Source organism: Tripterygium wilfordii, chromosome 3 (assembly GCF_013401445.1).
Source record: "Tripterygium wilfordii isolate XIE 37 chromosome 3, ASM1340144v1, whole genome shotgun sequence".
In the NCBI taxonomy this organism is placed as follows: domain Eukaryota; kingdom Viridiplantae; phylum Streptophyta; class Magnoliopsida; order Celastrales; family Celastraceae; genus Tripterygium; species Tripterygium wilfordii.
The window spans coordinates 970,201-990,331 of NC_052234.1; the positions used below are offsets into that span (position 1 = coordinate 970,201).

The window sequence follows — 20,131 nt, forward strand, 5'->3', positions numbered from 1 at the left end:
ATCTCTAGATTTTTAGAAAAAAATAGAAGGGAGGTATTCCATTCATCCTCCTCATCATGCCCATTCTATTTCATTACTCTTCAAGACCAACAATTCCATAGGGCATTCAGAGGAGAAGATATATATATATATATATATCAGCGGAACATAAGTGAAAGAGGGAATCATAGAGTCAAAAAGTCAACTCAACTTTTTCATTGATTTACATTACCATCCACCCACTCTTTTTGTTTAAGATTACACGAAAAATCTAAACCTTTTTTTTAAAACTGATAAAAGTTTATCCTTTAGACATCTGATACGGATCCTAAATTCGGGTCATCAAGTCCGCGCACATAGAAATTTCTCACCTAACAACAGAGTAATTGATTCAAAGCCCAACGCATGACAATAAGGATATTGCGAGATATTGCTCGCAATAGGAATTGAACTCAGAACTTCTCGAGTCGATACGATTTGGTACCAGAGATATTCACCAATTAGGTTATCACTCAAGTCGTTATGAAAAACTTAGACGCTTGAACTGAAAAATTAGATGGTAATCACCACTAATCAGGATGGACCTAATGCAAATCTGAACTAATAAAGTCGAATTTAAGTCTTAACTAATACTAATGTTGAACCTAACGTTTCTTATCTTAATCAATCTGTTGATTTTTGAATATTTTCAATATTTCCAATATTTTTAATGAAATTATAAATTATTTTATTCTTCGTGCATCGCACGAGTTCAAACACTAGTTTCTTCTAATAAAAGAAGGTAAAGGATGATTAAAAGAGCACTGCTAAACACTTGCCACAACCCACAAGCTTTTCTCAACCATGAAAAAAAAAATCTGCCATCTGAAAATCTTGGATTATGAAATGTGTAAAATTTCCACTACAAAATTGGAAATAAGGACCCAAGGTGGGAAGAATGTTAAAAAGATTACCCAGAATCTGTTAAATCTGAAAAAATGCTGGCAGTGAATCAAGACTCAAGTTCTTGATAAACAACTAACTTGGCGTTTTCTGTAGTTCCTTTACTATTGCTTCTGACAAGTCTTCTGCATTGTACTCAACTCCAAAGCATCTTGCAACCTCCATGTTTGGGTTCATCAGATACCTGCTTGTTTTAACAAGAAATAGAATCCATGTGAGCAAAGGGAAAGGAACCAGTAAATGGAAATCACAGAAGGTATTCCGGCTCACATGTTGTGAGAAGACTCGACAAGATAGTCATTCCCTTCTTCCTCAATCTTCCGGAAATACACTCGGTATTCCTGTGCCATCTGCCTTATAGCATTAGCAGGCCCCGTCAATCCCGTTATTCTCGAATCAAACTCTGCGATCCTCAAGTCAAAGAAGGCAAGAGTTAGCAGTTAGCACAACTTATAATCCTAACAGAATATGCATGTTATCACAAATGTTTTAAGTTATGAGGGAATTCTAACCTTGAAGGTAGGCACGAAGATGAGAAGGTGTATCACGCTGAGGATCAATTGTGACAAATACCGGTAAAACCTTAACATTATGTTTTGATTCTAGCACATGTAAAGTATACAATGTCAGTAATAATCCAAGAAGGGTAAATCATGTGATATACGGATGCAGGAGAGGCGACAAACCTAATATCTTTATTGCCTTGGCCATCATTTGGACTTGATCAGGTCCAACATCGGGAGATGATGTGTAGCCGAAATAGAGTAGAACCCAGTTCCCTAAAAGGTTCTTTTCAGTCACTGTTTTATTTTCCGTATCAACCAGAGTGAAAGGGCCACCAATGATCGGACCCTTAGCAGTAGTATCATTATCGCTGTTCCCCTGTCCTGATCCAATACGAAAAATAATTACAAGTCATTAGTTGCACATGCCATATCTCTCATCCATTCAAAACATCAAAGAAACAAAATAAATCCATAAATTAGTACAAAGTACGGGATACGAAATTGAAATTTATGACAACAGCTAGAAATACTATAATAAATGAGCAGTTGTTTTCCATTTAGAATGGACAGTCCTACAAGATTTTTCATTTATCCTCAACCACCTTTTGTCCAACTCAGAATCCCAGGCCAGATTACTGCCACTAAGAATAATACAGAAACATATCTAACAACCATGTTATGCGTTTTCAGAGATACAACGAGTTTTTTTGGGGTCATATATGACATAATATTGCCTAAACATGCAGATCTTGTTCTTCTAGATATCACCTAAACCCTAAACATGGTTTCATGGAAACCCTAAACATTGTTTCATGGGAAAAAAGACAATTGGGTTAATAATCTGTAAGCCCCATCAATTGTTGTAGTATACAACATGCATAATAGAGCTAGCGAATAAATCTGGTACAAATACAAATTCAAAGGAAAGCAGGATTCAAGCATATGAACTGAAGGAACTTCAAAACCTTACATTTTGAACTATGAATAGACCAAAGAGAAGTAGCTTTAAGGAAAGATAAATATCACGAAAAAATTGGATCATACACAGTAAAACACATAACCTATGATACATACACCCACTTGAGAACACATGATCTCGAAGTCCAAACTTATTAATATGTTGGAATGAAAAACCTTCGCTTACCGACATCAGCCAATTCAGTATGCAAGGCAATAACTAACAAAAGCTAACAGCTTTTCTCAGTAATGCAATCAAACAAAATAAGAACAGTTTTTTAACACATTCTTATCATTAGATTGTCATGTATGGTTTATGAAAAAAAGATTGCCAAGTATGCTACATTGAAGACTTGAAGGCCACGTGACGAGATGTTGCGAATGAAAACAGCCATATAATGGGTGCCTATGCTTTACTGTATGCACATATATTCTGATCCCTGGGACAAATTATGTTATGGTATAGGATCATCGATAAACTGAGATCCATTGAGTGAAGCTCAAGCAGTAGACATTCAGTAGAGGTATTCGCAAGTGCAAAATTTTGGATGGTTCATTTTAGTTTGACCTTCTTGACTTCTAAATCCTTCATTTTAGTTTGATCTTCTTGACTTCTAAGTTCTAAATCCCTTTGCCATATGTTATGCCTCAAGAGATGGTGCAGTGTGGCTCAGTAGTTGGGCAGTAGTAGTGGTCTGGCTGGGTATAGTTGAAAATAGCTCACTAAGAACTACTGAACAAGTATGTCTCAAAGAGTGTTCCATGTTTGTTAAGTTAGAAGCAAAGTAAGTGGTTAGGATCAAGGACGGACTTAGAAATAACATGTTTAAGCTTTTGGGTTTAGATGGGTACACAAAAGTGTATCAGGGCCTACACACGCTTGTGCATAGGAGAACTCCCTGACCATGATTTCCCCAACACTAACAGTGAATATATAATGCCAAACATATTTGCCTTACAAAAAAGAAAGAAAGAAAAAGAATAGACAATGCCATATGCTACACAACAAATCTGACTAGGCCTCTGTCGTACAACTATAAGCAACGTGCAGAACTAGTTCTAGCCTTGCAGAAATTCCTCTAAATCTTACAGCATATTGGAATATCTACTAGCCCTATCCCTTGACCGTATTGCAATTTGAGGTACCCTCCACATGAGTCATTATATATACAACTCTAACCCAATAATATAGTAAGTGGAATTTCAGATAGCCCTACCCCAGGACGAGTCTATAATTGTCCCAAATGCCCAACGAACCAGATAACAGATCAATTTTAGAACGTCCTCACCATTGGGAGCTGTAATATGAAATAGATTACACTCTAGAAAATAGCTTACTATTTTGGGTTGTTTTCTCCAGAGCGTTCTCATAAAAATGAAAGAACCTGCCTATCACTTCCCTGAGAGTAAATTTGTTTTTTATAACACTGCCAACTATTCATTTAAGAATGACAAGACTAACATTTGATTCAATAAGTTTATTACCACAGCTGACTGATAATCAATAAAGTTCAACATACAGCAGGATGAAAACGCTTGAGTAAAAGAAAACAGGCTAAAGTTTATTTTTTTTAAGAAAATGGATATCATCATCATTTGAGCCTTTATCCCAAAAGATGGATATAAGTGCTCTAGAGTCTAAATAATCATTCAATAAAACTATGTTCTTGTAGATTGATCAATGATGCAATGCGATAGAAAAAAAAGACTATATTTACTATGAATACCATATGTATATGTGCGAAAAAGACTATACTTACTATGAAGTGTCAATATCAATACCATATGTATAATGGTATATGTGCATAAAACTTTCAAACAATATGTGAAAATAACCGGATAATTATGACATTCCACTTGAATTTTTCTCTGCACCTTTTCATGGGCATGTTTCTCCTAACTTCAGGATTATCCATGCCATAAAAGTTGTGACAGGACACTCAAAAAATGTAAAACTATATCTTCTAAACCACAAAAGCAATACATAAGGATCTTTCTGCTGGTACCGGGGTTTTCTTAGATGATCATGGATTTACAAGTATAGCTAGGTAACTTTCCTCTTCAATTTTACATTACAAGATAACCCATATTCGCAAGCTCAGAGTGGCATAAAGCTCCACTTCCTTTCCTCAGAGGTATCGAGTTTTCAAAAATGCGCAACTTAAAATAAATAATTCCAATTGCCAGTTAGTTACCTAAAGCGTATATGGTCACCTAGACTTTTCCCATTTTACAAATATTAGCTCACAATTAATTGAATGTCTCCTTCAATTAACAAAGAACCTAACAGTACATCGATTTGGAAGGTACAGAATCTGAGATCACAAGCAGTTCAGAATTCAATAGTCAACCCATTACTAAAGCCATTAAATGATAATAGTAACTGTAAAATGGCACCTTTTAAGATGGCTCTTCTCTCGTCATTATAATGAACAAAAGTAGCTAATCCAGCCAATCCAAGTACAGCAGCAGCTGGCTGCACACAGAAAGTAAGGTATACCAATCAAATATTTAGATTCTTCTGATGCAAGTTCCTCTTTCCATGCAAATCAATTCAGGAAATGCATATTGAAACAATGAAATGAAGCATATAAAGACAAAATGGGGTCTGAGGCAGCATACAATGATGTAAATATTCCATGAGCGGGGAGCCTGAGTTTCTGTAGACATTACAGAATGACCATCTCGCTTTTGATTTACTTGCCTTGTTGATTTTGTATAGCTACGAGCCTGAAACCCCTTTGACAGGCCAAACCTATATCCGCCATAATTTTTTTGAATAACTAAGATCCTTAGAATTACTCTTAAAAGAAAGAGCACACATTATACTGCATTTCAAAGATAAATTAGAGATGAAAGGGTCTGGCCTGATCACAGTGAAAGAAAATATGTCTATTCAGCAATAATCAAGTAATTTGCAAACAGCATCAACAATCAATGACACTTCATAGAAAACCCCAAACTCCCATAAATATACTGTATTTCACCAACACAAACATCTGGGGCATGAATAACTCCCGCGTGAAAACCAATCAAATATCACTAACTACCGAATAAGTTCTCAGATTCAACTAAAAAGATATTTGCTCACAGTTAACTGGATTCCTCATAAAAATTATAAATCCATACAGAATCAAATCAATTCAACTCGAATCTCAACAAATAATGGAACCAAAAGAATACAGTAAAGACCCAAAATACAGGAAGAGCTAGGAATAAAACATTACTACTACGAAAGCACTAAAGAATAACCACAAAATCAAAAAATGGTCCGCAGAAACAGGAAAGAATTGAAGGATTTCAAGAATGGACCTTTGAAGCAGATTCAGAGGGCGGTGCTTGGAGGAAAGGAAAAGAGACCGAAAGATGGGCATGATCGTTTCAGGAGAAAATTTTCATGGGTTTCTCTTAAATCTCTCCGTAGAAGTTGAACCTACTATACCCCTTAGCCTCTGTCATTGTTCCTCCTGCAAATATCCCCAAAATTTTGCCTTGTCGTCCAAGCACCGAGTCATGCGATAAATCTTCTCTACCTGTTTTCACTCTTCATTAGAATCAACAAGCATGGACTGCCCGTCTACCACCAGGATTGTATAGGCCCAAAGGCCCACTATCCTACGTGCCCTAATCGGCCCATTCTTGCTCTTACAATTCACAATAGTTTATAATTTGTCGTGACATAAGTAATTTTTTAAATTTTATTTTTTGTAAATTGATACAATGGTCTCTCTATCCATATTCCAGGGCAGGGTGTCTTTGTGGGATCCAGACCCTTTGCAATTCTCCAGAGTTTCAAATTCGTATCCAACAGCTTGAGAGGTGTGTCACATCACTCTGTCGTATTTTTTCTATGCCACATCTTTCTGGAGATGACCCTCTTTGAAGATCTGGCCTCGCATGGACTGCAGTGTTGAACTGATTCTAATCCTTGAGCTGATTTGAATCCTTGAATTCGACCAGGGAAGAGGTATCATATACAGTTCAGACGATCAGACGAGAAATGAGATTTTAACTAATTTGGATCAACAGCGGATAATTTATGCATTGTGACCTATCGTATTTGCTGTTTCAATTTCAATCAAAAAGACAATTAATTGATTGCTTTCTTAGCTACTACTTGGCTAAATTTCTTCAGAAGGGATCCAGTTCTGGTATATTGTTTATGCACCGTTAGTTGCAAATTTAAAAGTCTGTCGAATTGTAGATTTCTTCCATCCATTGTGTGACAAAAGGATTTGACTTAGGAATATTCGAATATATGTACCAAACATTAATAGATTGCATTCTCCACCCCTTATTTGATGACAAAGAAGCAAACAATATATACCAAAATACAAGTTAAAAACACCACATACATATAAAGAGCTGTAAACTCAATCTTCACTAACTCCTAAAAGGCCAAAACTCACAGCATGCTTGCGTTGTCATTTCTATTCCATTCTGTTACCATGCCTCCCACACATACCAACCATTCCCCCCATGCAAACCCTAACTTTTCTCATTTCCTTTTATTTGTTCCTTTTGCAACCACACACTTTCTTTGTGCTACGCTCCCCATCTTCCTATGGAGGGGCGGGATTCGCCTCCCAACGATGACCCGCCTCCCCATCCAAATCCCTCCCCCGTCTCAAAGAACAATAACAATGACTCCACCGCTGCCAATGAACCTCCCCTTCTACCACCGCCGCCGCCAATTAAAGTTCATTCAGAAACCTACATTATCCAAATCCCAAAAGAAATCATATATCGAGTTCCTCCACCGGAAAATGCTGCCATTGTCGAACAATTTCGCACCCCGGTTAAGAAGGATAGGTCACATTGCAAGCGCATCGTGTGGATTATTGTAGCATTGGCTCTAATTGCTCTTGTAATTGGGGTAACCATGGCCGTATTGCACCATATTTTTAGCCCTCAAGTTCCTTCTTTTTCAATTGATAAGGTTGTTCTCAAAACCCTAAAATCTTCCAGTCATCAGAGGTCAAATTTTGGATTTGAAGTCACACTCAAAGCCAAAAATCCAAATGAAAGAATGGACATCTCTTATGATACTGGAGATGTCTTGCTTCTTCTTAAAGAACACAAGTTCGCAACGGGGGAAATGCCCGAATTGCACCAAGACGAAGGTGGTTCAAGCGACGTTCGTATAGGGCTAAAGGGTTCGAGTGCAACATTGCCTAAAGAGATTGAGAAGGCCAAAGATCATCCGGTGTCATTAACGTTAAAAATGCATGTCAAGGTGAAATTTGATGCTCCCATACTCAATATTGGGAGCAAGGACATGGATGTGGTATGCACTTTCAAGATGAACAAGTTGATGGGGAAAAGTTCTAAGGTTCAATCTCAACAATGTCACTCAGATTTCAACTAGTCCTTACAACAACAACAAAAAGGAGAAGAAATCATCTTTTGGACGACATGTAGTTGTCATGAAACTAAATTTATGGTTCTTAAATCTTGTCCATTGTAGTTTGCAGGATGGGCTTTATATTTTATTCCTGGGCCCAAATTTCACTTCAGTGATTTGGGGTACAGATGATCCAATTGCTATTGAGCAGGCCCAGATCTTACAAGAGAGATTTGGGTCTGGGCTAGCTATCCATGCATTCCTCCCTCCCATTAAATCTACATCATAATATGATTTGTTTGTTCGTTTTTTCTCTCCCCAAAAAAAGGTAGATGCACATTTAATATATATTATATTAGAATCAAAATATTATTAGTTATAATTTCACGTTTTATTACGAATTAACATTATGATATGGATCTAGGGTTTAGGGTCCGAATTCAGGGGCTCTACAATTTCTCTTGAATTTTTGGATCTGAATTCTCATTTGATAGCTCATGTGATGCCAAGTCATTTTTTCTTAACAAAATCAAGAAAACATGTGATGATATAGAATGACGTGACATTGTTTGGATAAAAATAAAAAGTAAATGATGTGACATTTAGTTTTAACGGCTAGATGTAAGATTTTAGATTCCGGAATTATTAAGAAATTGTATAGCCACCAAATCCGATGGACTCATGCATTTTATGTGCTTTGCATGCGGTAATTAAGGCCAGTAAACAAAAATTAGGGGCGTAAATGGTTGGTTTTTCTGTTTTTTGACAAATTTAACCGACCGATCGGTCGATTAACAGCAGTTATTCGATCAATTAACCCTTCGGTTCTCACTAACTATATATTTTTTTTGAAAATGATTGACCATTGGATCGGTTAACCGTTCGGTTGATTTTTTCCGTTAATTCCTTACAGCCCTAGCAACAATAACAATAAGTGAATTCCACAAATATAATTGAACTTTCTTAAAAGTATCCCTAATACATGCATGTATTTATCTAGGTGCAAAAGTACATGAGTGAGTTCCAGCTCGGAAGCTCTAGCTAGAAAGAAAGAAGCACCAAAGTAGATGAACAAATAATTGAATACCGGCACATATATTTAATCTTTTATAGAAAAAGCATAAAATGCAAAGAAGTGGAACTAATGAGTGTTGGATTAAAGGAAGGGAACTTTAAAAGGATCGCATATATATATATTATAGACAGTGAGCTAGAAACTATATAAAAAGATGACATCCCCTACTCCCCTTTCTTTCTCTCTTTCTTTTTCCCGGAAAAATTTGGTATTCTACCAGCTAGTTATGCAATTATGGAAGTTTGGAAAGTAGAGTTTGCTTCTCCACCTTTTCTGATACATGCACTTGCACACATGGCCCCTAGCTAAAATGTTCAATTATATGGTGCTTCCTTTATTTCAGTTTCTTTTGATAATAATTACTTGAATACTATCAAAGAACAAAGTCATGTTTAAATGATTTCTTATTGTGTGATGATAATTACTTATCATCTTTGCGGTATTTCTTGAAAGGGCTTTGGCCCAGTCAAACTATCGCATAGTGGGAGTGTGGTCCGGGGTTTGTATCTAGTTCAAGGATCACAAAGTGAACGTTGGACAAGGGATTTCTCAGGTTATCAAAAAAAGAATCAATGCAACTCTTCAGTTAGTGTTTGTACTTGCATATATACTCTCTCCTTTTTAACCAAGAATCACAGTATACAAACTTACCATTTTATATTCGATATGGGTCTAAACTCGCGCTGTTAGACCCGAGCGCACACAAATTTGTCACATGAAGACATATTAGTACTTGCATATGTACACAACACTATGGCTGCATGTATTTGTATCTGACAAACAAATCAAGTTTGAGTATAACATCTCGATTAATTTAGCAAAGAATTTGAAGGTGATGAGACATCTTTTGACAAATGCAAGCTAGAAGGGGTTAAATTAAACATTGATATATACACACACACACACATATGGTAGACTTCAAGAAGAAGAAGTGAGGGATTACTACACGTTTTTATATAGATATAAATGTCAATCTACCATATGTTTTATACATATACGGTAGACTTCAAGATGAAGAAGAAACTACATGTATTATATAGATATAAATGGCAATCTAACTAGTACTAATAGCTTTTGACAAAAAAATAAAACCGGTTTGTTTTTATTGGCTAGGTTCTTTGAATTATCATTCTTCTCATTTCGGATAAAATTTTATCCTCTCCCTTTTTTGTCGTAAGGTTGCCCTATACATACCACACATTACATGAAACTATGGACGGAGACAAATATATTGTCGAGAAATTGTATGTCTTCTTCTTCAACTCATACGTAGTCGAATTTTAAGTTATAAAACCCTAAACTTTATATATATATATATATATATATATATATATATATATATATATATATATATATATATTTTATTTCTAAGTAGTAGCTCCATACTTAGAGCACGTAACGCAGCTTTGCAAATATATTTATACTTGCAATGAAACCTAGACAAGTCAATCACGTATGAATCATATATAAATAAATATATATACACACACACACACACTTTTGTAATGAAAGCTAGACAGGTCAATCACGTATGTATGATATACCTAATTAAGTTAATAACTTGGCAGTTGGAACCTCTAAAAATAGTTATGAAATCCCAAAAAGAAATTAAATGTTCTTCATTATTCTATGCTATAGTAGCTATAGGAAGTATAGTTTCATTAATGGATGACTCACCAACACCAATTTTAGAGTCATGAAGGGGAATGCTTTTATTGTAAAAATAAAAAATAAAATCCCACCAATGATCCATCAACACATTCTCAATCATTCATTCATTCAATCTTCTCTCTTCCTTCTTTCTTCATCTCTTAAGACTCTCATACAATCCTTTTCAATTATTTGTCGGGATTAACCCATGTCGACCCATAATTCCATTCATTTGTTCCCCATAGCAATGGCATCTTGGGGCCTCACATGCCACTCCATGTGACCTTATTGTTTGTCACATACAATACCATTCATATATACTTTATATATATATATACAACATATCTATACATGTACAGATATATTGGGGCTCGACCTTCAATGCGGGGACCGTTTCCCAAGGCCTCCACACGTGTCAAAAATTATTTGAGAAATTTTGACACGTATGTTTGCAGGACCATTCCTAGCCAGGATGCACTAGTACTGAAAAGGTTCCCTTCCCATGCCACCTTACAAAATGCAGCCATCTCAACTTTATATTATACGATCGTCTATATATATATATATATACACACACTTTTGAATTAAAGATTTTCGTAATGTTTATGGTCTTAGTTGTCACACATGAAAGATTTCTCATGGTTTGGGTAGGTGGGAACATGAGGGAGTCAAGTGAGACCACAATCTACAATGGAACACAAATCATAATATATTATTAGATGTACATGATGAGATATATGTATATGTATATAGAGGGATCGTTCTTTTTTGGAAGAAAACAAAGTCGTAAATGTGGGAGAGATTTTATTAGCAAGTGATATATGGTTGGCTACATTGGAGAAGGGGATTCATATATATTAGCTTTCCTACCAATAATTGAAGCTTAGAAAGACGTAGTTTATTTGAGTTTTAAGGCACCAATCATTCAAACAAGGGTGGGATCTAGTGGAGTCCATCTTTACACGTCCTGAAAGAGAGAGCCGAGGTTGTCAAAGCCTTGGTGCCATGTTAAGTGTCCCTAGCTACATATTTCAAATGTATATTTATGCCTGTTTTTATTCACATCAAAGTATCAAACTCACACACACAACCACAAAATGAGTGGATTCCAACTCCTCATTCAACCAATATAGATTCCTTTACCGACTAGTGGTGGGTTTCCCTTTCTTCAACCAGCCAAAACAAAAAAGGCTCCTTAAAAAACTAAGTAGAAAACAAAAACCCTAAAAAACAATGGAAGATATTCTTCTTTTTCCCTTCTTTAATGTGGGGCTGCTGCACCAAAATCTGAGCATCCAATGGAGTTGGCGTTTTATTCTGTTTATGAGCAATTACTGTGCTAGCCATCATAACTACCACATATATATAACTTTATATTAATGTTTGTGGGGTTTACGAGATCACCAATGCTTGTTGTTTCAAGACCATCCAAGAAGGACTTCTCTTCTTTAGGTCTTGTAAAATATATAACTCTAGTCAATGCACTTATGTCCAATTATGGAACCAACTCATCTTTGGAATTATAAAAGGGTATACATATATACACACATACATATTTAGAGTGTATATTAAAATTGTTCATGTTTGTGAAAAGGGTGTAAGTTTGATTGTGGTATGCCACAAAGGAGGCAGGTCTTGCTTGTAATTATATAATTTTATTAAAATAAATTTTGATCAATCATTGACACCCTGATCATAATTTCATGGTTAAAGCTTTTGCATAATAATTTAGAGTAAATTTTTTTGGGTAGTTCTAGGAGATGGTCGAATACTATACAAATAAATTTGTCATTTCGACAATCTATATGAGCCTAACCTAGGTTTGTCAGGTCCGCGCGCACATAAGTTTTCCATCGGAATACAGGATATCGACGATCAAACATTCATCCTATATAATACCTACCTAGCTAGTAGTACATGTTTTACTTTAGGACATACCACTGCACCACAGTGGTCAACAATTTGTTACATGTCAGGACTGAGAAATGAAATTGAAAGGTGACGACCTATGTTGCTATGATTATTGATCTAGTTTGTCAGTGCATTGTACAGGCACATTAGGTTAACTTGGTACTAGTAGTTTTCGGCTTTTCGCTACCTACACCATGCAAGTTGATGGTTAAAGTAAGAATATTGTACTGTCCACCATGCATTGAAAGAACGATCAAAATCATGCAATGCAAGTGGGGACTTGTTAATTCAGATGAATAAAGAGAGAGCTCGAAAAATGGAGTCATATATATATATATAAACAAAATATCTTTGTGAAATATCGACCTCATGACACATCCTTTATGACTCAGCATAAGAAAATAAATTGTATAGAAAGTGGAAAAAAAAGAACTTGACCCTCGATCATGGGGCCTCAACATTACCCAAATCTACAATAATCCAATCTTGATTGGTGATGAAAATTTTATCTTTATTTAAGTTCAATTTGGTGCATTAAGCAAGAATGATAACGATTGGCGTACTTAATGCTTGAGAAGAATATGTGTGACAAGATCAATAATGGGGGCTGAAATTCCTAAAATTCTTCAAATCTCAGCAATTTATTGTATCTAATGGTTCATATTTATTGACCCATCACCAATCTAGCTTTTAATGGTTCATATTGGAATGATATCATCTGGTTTTGGTCTAAGAAATTGAGAAGCTCCCAAATCCATCGATTAGACATGGGGAGATGGATGAGTTTATACAGTATGCACTACTATAAGAAACAGTTTTTTTGCCCGCACTTGATATCGACACTCACTTTAGAAAAAAGTGTCAACGCTGGTAATGTAATATGGCACTCAATATAAAGGTGTCATTACTTAAAATCTTATACGGCATTTTAATTATTGGTGGCATTTTTAAAGTGCCGGTAAAGAAGCTATTCTTGTAGTAATTGGATGATTCCTTTTGGGTAGAACCCATGAACAAATTCGTGCGAACGTAGATCTAAAGCAGACAATATCATTCCAATATGAAGATGTGTATGGTCCATAGTTCGAACATATTGTACCCTCATCGGCATCTCCTTTCGCAGACTCAGTAGCAGTTGGGTTGTGAATAAGAACAAGAGGATTTTAGAGGCAGTAAACAAACAAAACAAAAAAGAAGTCTCAATGGAAGGAGAAGAACCATCAACGGCATGTACTATTATTGTTCCTGGCTGTCTGTTTTTATTAGGGAACATTAAAAGATAGTTTGGTGACATGTCAATAAATATGAACCACTAGATATGATAAATGGTTGAGATTTGAAGAATTTTAATAATTCCAGCCCCCAACCCCAATGCACATGCATATAGACCGTAGTCAACCTATATTGAAATTTTGAGACAAAGATAAGATATTTGAGATATTCTTTCATATCTTCAAGGGCGGTAAATGATAGATACCAGGAACCCTGAAGTCTTTACATATGGTAGCCTTTACTTAGGCAGGTATCTCCATTATCTCGAAAGAATAGTGTACATAAATTAATTTAATTGGCTAATAGAGTAATAGAAAGCAGAGCAATCGGAACAGTAAAAAAATAAGAAGAAAAACACGAGATGTTCATGGATAGACAAGAGTACTTACGTCCACGAAGTTTATAACTATTTTTCACTATGAGAATTCCAGTAGTACAATTCGAGTAGGGTTTCTCCCTTTTATACCAACTACTTAGGTACCCGAAAAATACAATTATAACCCTATACTAAAAATAACCAACATTTATCAGTAATACCGTATTATACTTTTTGGAAGCAAATTCTAACTAAATGATAGTTACTGTGATATTTATTCTAAGGACTAATGAAGTAGTGTAAACCGTTACCAATAGCGTAATTAAAACCTTAATTGCAAAAATTTGTGATGGATTTTGACAATTTGTTAGGCTCTGACTTAGGAGTTAAAGGGTTATCTTAGAATTAAGGCAGAATTAGTGTGCAACATATATACTTATATTGTTGCATAAGTAATGGTAGAGCGATTGGATGAATTTTCAATGCTAACGGAAAAGTTGTAAGAAAAAAGTTGAGTTTAAAGCTCTAAAATATGTTGTGAGGTGTTTGGTGAACTAAAAGCTGATGTTAGCGGAAAATCTGTTGAATTAAAGTATTATAATATTAGATTCTATGATTTTCATATTCAAATTTATTATTAAATTTAATATAACATTAATATAATAAATATAATTTTATTAAAATTAATTTTAAGCATAAATAATTTTATGATTTTATAATTTAATAAATTTAATTTATTACTAAATTTATTGTTAAGTATAAATTTGAATTTAATTAAACAAATTATTTAAGGCAAAAAATAGGAGTAAGTCAAAACATGGGCTCCATTAATTTATTTAAATAATCATGGGCCCCACAATAATTTGACATGTCTGACAAATTTTCTTTCAATTTGGTGGGTCCCACATTAAGTTTTTGAAAAAAAAATGTAAGGCGTTAAACTCCTATTGAAGCTTCGTGTAAGAGCTTCTCAAATTGTGTACACAATGATTCCGCTACAGCTGCTGCATCGTTTGGTGCAGTAAAACCGAAAGCGGTTCCATCAATGGCACCGCTGCACCAAACAGACAGTAAGTCACTTGTCTGAGAGATTTTGGATAAAAGCCTGATTATAAATATTGTTGTTTTGTTGTGTATATCTTTTTTATGGAATATGCTTGCATGAAAGAGAGATCGTATCGTATATGTTGAAATGTCTTGCATTAGAAAAGGTGACAAGAAGAATAGAAATCACATGTAAGGAAAGGGGATTTGAGGCTTTGCAATTCTCTAGAGTTGCAATTCATATTTAATAGTGCTGAAAAAGTTAAACAAATATTAAAAATGAAAAAAAAAAGTGCAGTGCAATGTGATACACTTGCGGGTACCCTCCGATTCAGAGAAAGGTGACAGAAAGAATAAATAAATAATTTTTATTATAAGGGAAGGGGATGAGAGGGCTCGAACTCGAGATCTCTATGAGATACCACACACATGAGTGTCATCTGAATTACTCGTAATTCTCAAAATAATAAATAAATACAAATACATATTCATACAAATTCCATAATATAAATACTAGGACAACTTAATTGGCCTATTGAAAAAAGTAATAAATAAATAAATATATATATATATATATAGAGAGAGAGAGAGTAAAATCACTAATTGCATTTCATAGAGAAGTCACAAAACTACAAAAGCATTTTGTTTTTGATAGTCATGTTACAAAACTACAAAAGCTATAGCTAAATAGTTACAAACATGTTCAAAGGCCTTCAAGCCAATAATAAACAAGCTAAGTAGGTCCTAATTAATTCCTCATTTATAGTTGGATCCCACCCCTCTTCCATCCCTTAATTTGAAGGGTATAAAAGGTCCAATAATAATTAATTAATTAATTAATATTTGTTAATACTTGCATGACACCCTGGCTTCCCCTCCAAAGGACACCCGTTTCCACTCCACCAATCGTTGCAAAAAGTCCATAACCTGTAAAAACATCACACGTATACATACATGTCAGAAATAAATTAATATAAAAATAAATAAATAAATGTAAATTAAGTTAAAGACATGCATACTGTGGACAAAGATAATTATGCATGAGTTTTGTACTTGCCTCATTGGGTTCCTGCAAAGAATAAGAGGCATTGGTGTCCTTTGGATATTTGGACACTAGAATTCCAAAACCTTGTCCTCTTTCTCTCAGTATCTATATATACAGTAAAACCAAATGTTTTAATTAATTATTTATTTTCGCCATTAACAGTAAATAAAAAAGTAATTAGACATATATATATATATGTGTGTGTGTGTGTGTGTGTGTGTGTGGTTAATTTTTCTCAACTTTGGATACCTTAAATGCATCTTCATCTGTTTTGTCGTCTCCAATGTAAACAGGGAATACATCACTACAATTAGCAAATCCTGTAAAGAAAGCAGAGCCATTATTATATATAGTTAGTGATTAAAGAATACAAAGGCAGTTATTCAATCTATACATACATATATGTATATATACTTATATTAAAGAAAAGTAAAAGCTTACCAAGTGACTCCAACAAAAATTCAAGGGCCTTCCCTTTGTCCCACTTTATGGTAGGTCGGATTTCTAACACCTATTACACACAAAGAAATATAATTAGACTTCACAAATTAATTCACAAAAATCATTGTGACAAGTAATCAAATCCGGGTACAACTATTTCTTATCCCAGTTATCTTAGATACTGAGATGAATGCACATGATCCACATAAAATTGTAGACCCCACATGATCCAAATGAAATCGGTCACGCCCATCTCAGCATTTGAGTTTAGTAGGACAAAAAACACCAGAATCCATAAAGTATACGTATATACCTTCCTCCCTTGTGTAAGCCGGAGCTTTGGGTACTCCTTAATTACTGATTTAACCTGCTGTGCCAGTTCATTCCATTTCTGCATTATATTAATAATTTTAAGTCGGTTTAACTTACATATAATAATATTAATCATATTGAGAATTAGTAATAAACAACACAATCATTGATCTTCACCTTTTCCTCAACACAGCGAAAATGAACAGATAAGCAGAACTTGTTGTTCTCAACTTTAGCTCCTGGGGTAGATTTTGTTTTCTCTAAAAGTTGTTTGTAAACCTGAAAAATTTCCCAATTCAAACATATCATTAATATATGTTTTGACTTTGTATTTTCTACCATATATGTAGAGAGAGATTGCTAACCTCATCGATCATAGGAAGAAATTCACTGGCGGGTTGACAGAGAACAGCTTCACTACCCTGAAAGAAAAGGAAAAAAAACAAGGTTTGACTTAGAAATTCGACTTCAATGGAGGAGAAGAGGACTAATAAAAAGTTCCATTCAAAGACACTGACTTTCTTGTATTTGGATCCTCCTTTCACTGGTCCTCTAATATCCATGCCATGGCTTCCAGCGTAGTACAGCTCAGCCAGTCTAACAAATTTATACACCTATATTTGCAAACAGAAGTCAATATGGACTTTTTATGAAGGAGGAAAACTAGATGGATTGAACCTTTTATGTCAAAATGTACCTTGTCTCTGCATCTGCCACTAACTATGGCGGTTGGGAAACACCTTGCTAGCTTTCTCACTGTTGTTCGCATCTAATTTATACAAATTGAGAAATAATTAGTAATAGTCAGATAGTGAAGGAGTAGTATTCATATATATATATAGAGAGAGAGAGAGAGAGACAGAGAGACAGGGAGAGGGACAGAAGGGCTAACCTTCTTTGACATAAAAGCTCTGTCTGGGTCTTCAACAATCGGAGACAGAGTTCCATCGTAGTCAAGAAACATCACTATTTGTTTCCCCTTTGAAGCATCTATTATTTGCTCAAACATGTCCAGAGCGGATGGGTGTTGATCCTGTCAGTTCCATTTTGATCAAAATCGGAACTCTGAAGAAAGATGGGAATGTTCATTTGGCAAAGAAATTCTTGGTTTTTTTTTATTTTTTTGGGTACTCACCATCCAAGAAGTTTGGTCCTCAAGAAGAGAGGGTGTCGATTTGTGATGAGTGGGAGAGGAGGCTCTCATTGACTCAACCCAGGCATTAATTCTTGCTCCCCCATTGATTTCAAGGTTCTTCAAGAAATTCTTCCTTGAAATGGAGATATACCCGCCTGGTGTCACAGGCGGCTTCTGCGCTGCCGTCGAAAAGATCGACGAGTTCGCCACGGCAACTGAGATGGCCAAGTTGATGGTTGATTCAGGCGCTACCACATTCTGGTTTGTCATTTTTCGCAGTTTTCTTCAGTCAGGACTTTCTACAAACACCCAAAAAAAAACTTTTAGTACAAGGTAGTTATGCGAAGACATTATGAGCTCTGGTTCCTTTCAAGACTACCATATCATGAATCAAAAGAAAACCCATTTCGGGAAATACAAGCATCGAGAAATTAATGGTACCTTAAAGATTTTTCAGAGGATGATCAAGAGAATGCTTTGTGGGTTTCCAAATTGAAAACAGAGTGCTCTGTTTTAGAACCTCAAGCTTCAAGAATTAAAAAGTAGATTCTAGTCAAGAAATGAAGACTTCACTAGAGAAGGAAACAAACAAGCCACACAAAGAGATGTAGAAGGAGAGAGAAAGAGCGAGAGAGAGAGAGAGTGTGTGTAATGTATTCGTGTGAGAGAGACGGAGCCAAATGGTCAATTTATAGTAGTAAACCAGACACTAACGGACGAACCAAGTGCACCCGTCAAACTCTTAAATGGGACCCACAAAGGAAGTCCTGGGTCCCACACTTTCTCTTTCCCAAGCCCCTCTCTAAATCCAGATGTGGGGCCCCACACCCCACGTGGTACCCGATACTGGGGCCTTGGCCTTTGGTGGCCGTCTCTCCGCAGTCACCACCATCCACCATAACCTCTCGCAGCCACTGCCAACTAACAGTTTGTCCACGTGTTGCACATACCTTGGGTGACTCATCTTGGAGATCAGGCCAGGTGTACTGACAGGCCACGTGTTAGATCCACTGAGGTCGTTGGACAAACTAGTTATCATAACTGTTGAGTTGTAATTTATGGACTTCATACATACCACATATATATATAAATCTTATGCGTAAAATTCAGTAATTAAAATAATTAGGATATAAGTTGCTGAGATCCCTATCAATACCCCACTTAAAAGTTCAAACCAATTAACAATTAACAATTAACAATTGACAATTGAATAAACACCACGCACCAACCTCTAATTTGCAGGACTTGACGCCCATGGTAATGGACAAGAAAAGTAACAACGAAAACCTAACCGGTGTGGCAAGTCAATTGCTTTTTTTTTTTTTTTTTTGTCGTAGTTATATTAATTTACAATGCAATTTGAACACTTTGTGTATATTTCGCAGAAGCATCATTAAAAGTGGAATTCCATGTATCATATGTTAATAATTAATGGCAAGAGGGAAATAATACTCGACCCCATGCAACACATTGAACAAGAATCGTTTTGTAATTATATATATATGAACCCTCTCAACCAATAATACCTAATCATTGGTATTATCATTCAAAGTTTCTAATAGGGACACTCACCGAATATGAAGCCGAATTAATTATTAGAATTTCTACAAACCATGTTCTTTTGGTAAGTAGTGATATCAATTCACGCAATACCATGTGCCCATGCACTTAATTTCGACCCAATTTTGATTTATATATGTGGACTCGAACCCGATTTTAAACCGGACACAAATTTTTGTATTTTGACTCTGATTTTAGACATATAACTTATATCGAAACTTAATTTAATCAAGGTAAGACAAATTCAGTCATCCGGACCGAACATAATTTTGTCACGCCTACGCATAGGTTTGGTAATCAAAGTTTAAACCTATATCGAATGTCTAAAAGGTAAGCTTGTATGATCTCGTTCTCAGTTAAAAAGAATATCAATTCAGTAAATAAAATAGTAATTTTTAAGTTGATAATGTCCATACTTGGAACAATTTACAATTTTTTATTTTGCCATCTATACATGTCAGTTTAATTTGTTTTTGGAAGAGATCGAAAAGTCTTAAATGGAGGGTACCCTAAGAAGCTGTAAAGCAGCCACCTGGCCCTAGTACATAGGGTGGACAGATCATGAGACATTAATATTTCCTTAAATTCAAAACAATATATTATACTGAAAGAGTGCCTTAATGAGGAGACAAGAAAGTCCAA

At 35.3% G+C, this 20,131-nt stretch overlaps 3 protein-coding genes across 5 annotated transcripts; 1 reads left to right on the plus strand and 2 right to left on the minus strand.

The window, feature by feature from the left end:
* Positions 1-825: 825 nt before the first annotated feature.
* Positions 826-5,924, minus strand: LOC119988806 (protein SCO1 homolog 2, mitochondrial). Of its 2 annotated transcripts, none has more exons than XM_038833989.1 (7): positions 5,697-5,924; positions 5,007-5,139; positions 4,782-4,860; positions 1,608-1,808; positions 1,434-1,523; positions 1,192-1,324; positions 826-1,105 (listed from the first exon to the last, which is right to left on the minus strand). In XM_038833989.1, exons 1-7 carry the CDS (start codon positions 5,756-5,758, stop codon positions 997-999), a joined length of 807 nt encoding a protein of 268 aa, XP_038689917.1. In that variant the 5' UTR covers positions 5,759-5,924; the 3' UTR covers positions 826-996. The 2 variants fall into 2 exon arrangements, with proteins under 2 accessions (XP_038689917.1, XP_038689926.1); XM_038833998.1 differs by having other exon boundaries at positions 839-1,105; positions 5,007-5,212; positions 5,697-5,909.
* Positions 5,925-6,948: 1,024 nt separating this feature from the next.
* LOC119992875 (NDR1/HIN1-like protein 13) lies at positions 6,949-8,017 on the plus strand. Its single transcript, XM_038839684.1, has 2 exons — positions 6,949-7,671; positions 7,859-8,017. Exons 1-2 carry the CDS (start codon positions 6,949-6,951, stop codon positions 8,015-8,017), a joined length of 882 nt encoding a protein of 293 aa, XP_038695612.1.
* Positions 8,018-15,577: 7,560 nt separating this feature from the next.
* LOC119988455 (probable trehalose-phosphate phosphatase J) lies at positions 15,578-18,585 on the minus strand. 2 transcript variants are annotated; one of them, XM_038833509.1, is made up of 12 exons: positions 18,371-18,585; positions 17,930-18,228; positions 17,687-17,827; positions 17,492-17,563; positions 17,313-17,408; positions 17,160-17,216; positions 16,972-17,073; positions 16,796-16,873; positions 16,483-16,552; positions 16,291-16,361; positions 16,054-16,146; positions 15,578-15,923 (listed from the first exon to the last, which is right to left on the minus strand). In XM_038833509.1, the coding sequence occupies exons 2-12, from the start codon at positions 18,197-18,199 to the stop codon at positions 15,843-15,845; spliced, it is 1,131 nt and encodes a 376-aa protein (XP_038689437.1). In that variant the 5' UTR covers positions 18,200-18,228; positions 18,371-18,585; the 3' UTR covers positions 15,578-15,842. The 2 variants fall into 2 exon arrangements, with proteins under 2 accessions (XP_038689437.1, XP_038689432.1); XM_038833504.1 differs by having other exon boundaries at positions 17,160-17,408.
* Between the last annotated feature and the right edge of the window lie 1,546 nt (positions 18,586-20,131).

Excerpts from the sequence above, each read along its gene's own strand:
- LOC119992875 (XM_038839684.1), top strand. The coding sequence starts at position 6,949 with ATGGAGGGGCGGGATTCGCCTCCCAACGATGACCCGCCTCCCCATCCA. Across the intron at positions 7,672-7,858 it reads GGAGCAAGGACATGGATGTG|GATGGGCTTTATATTTTATT; the intron begins GTATGCACTTTC and ends TGTAGTTTGCAG.
- LOC119988455 (XM_038833504.1), bottom strand. The coding sequence starts at position 18,199 with ATGACAAACCAGAATGTGGTAGCGCCTGAATCAACCATCAACTTGGCC. Across the intron at positions 17,828-17,929 it reads AGGACCAAACTTCTTGGATG|GATCAACACCCATCCGCTCT; the intron begins GTGAGTACCCAA and ends TGGAACTGACAG. Across the intron at positions 16,147-16,290 it reads CAGATGAAGATGCATTTAAG|ATACTGAGAGAAAGAGGACA; the intron begins GTATCCAAAGTT and ends CTGTATATATAG.
- LOC119988806 (XM_038833989.1), bottom strand. The coding sequence starts at position 5,758 with ATGCCCATCTTTCGGTCTCTTTTCCTTTCCTCCAAGCACCGCCCTCTG. Across the intron at positions 1,325-1,433 it reads TCTTCGTGCCTACCTTCAAG|AGTTTGATTCGAGAATAACG; the intron begins GTTAGAATTCCC and ends TGAGGATCGCAG. Across the intron at positions 1,106-1,191 it reads GTCGAGTCTTCTCACAACAT|GTATCTGATGAACCCAAACA; the intron begins GTGAGCCGGAAT and ends TAAAACAAGCAG.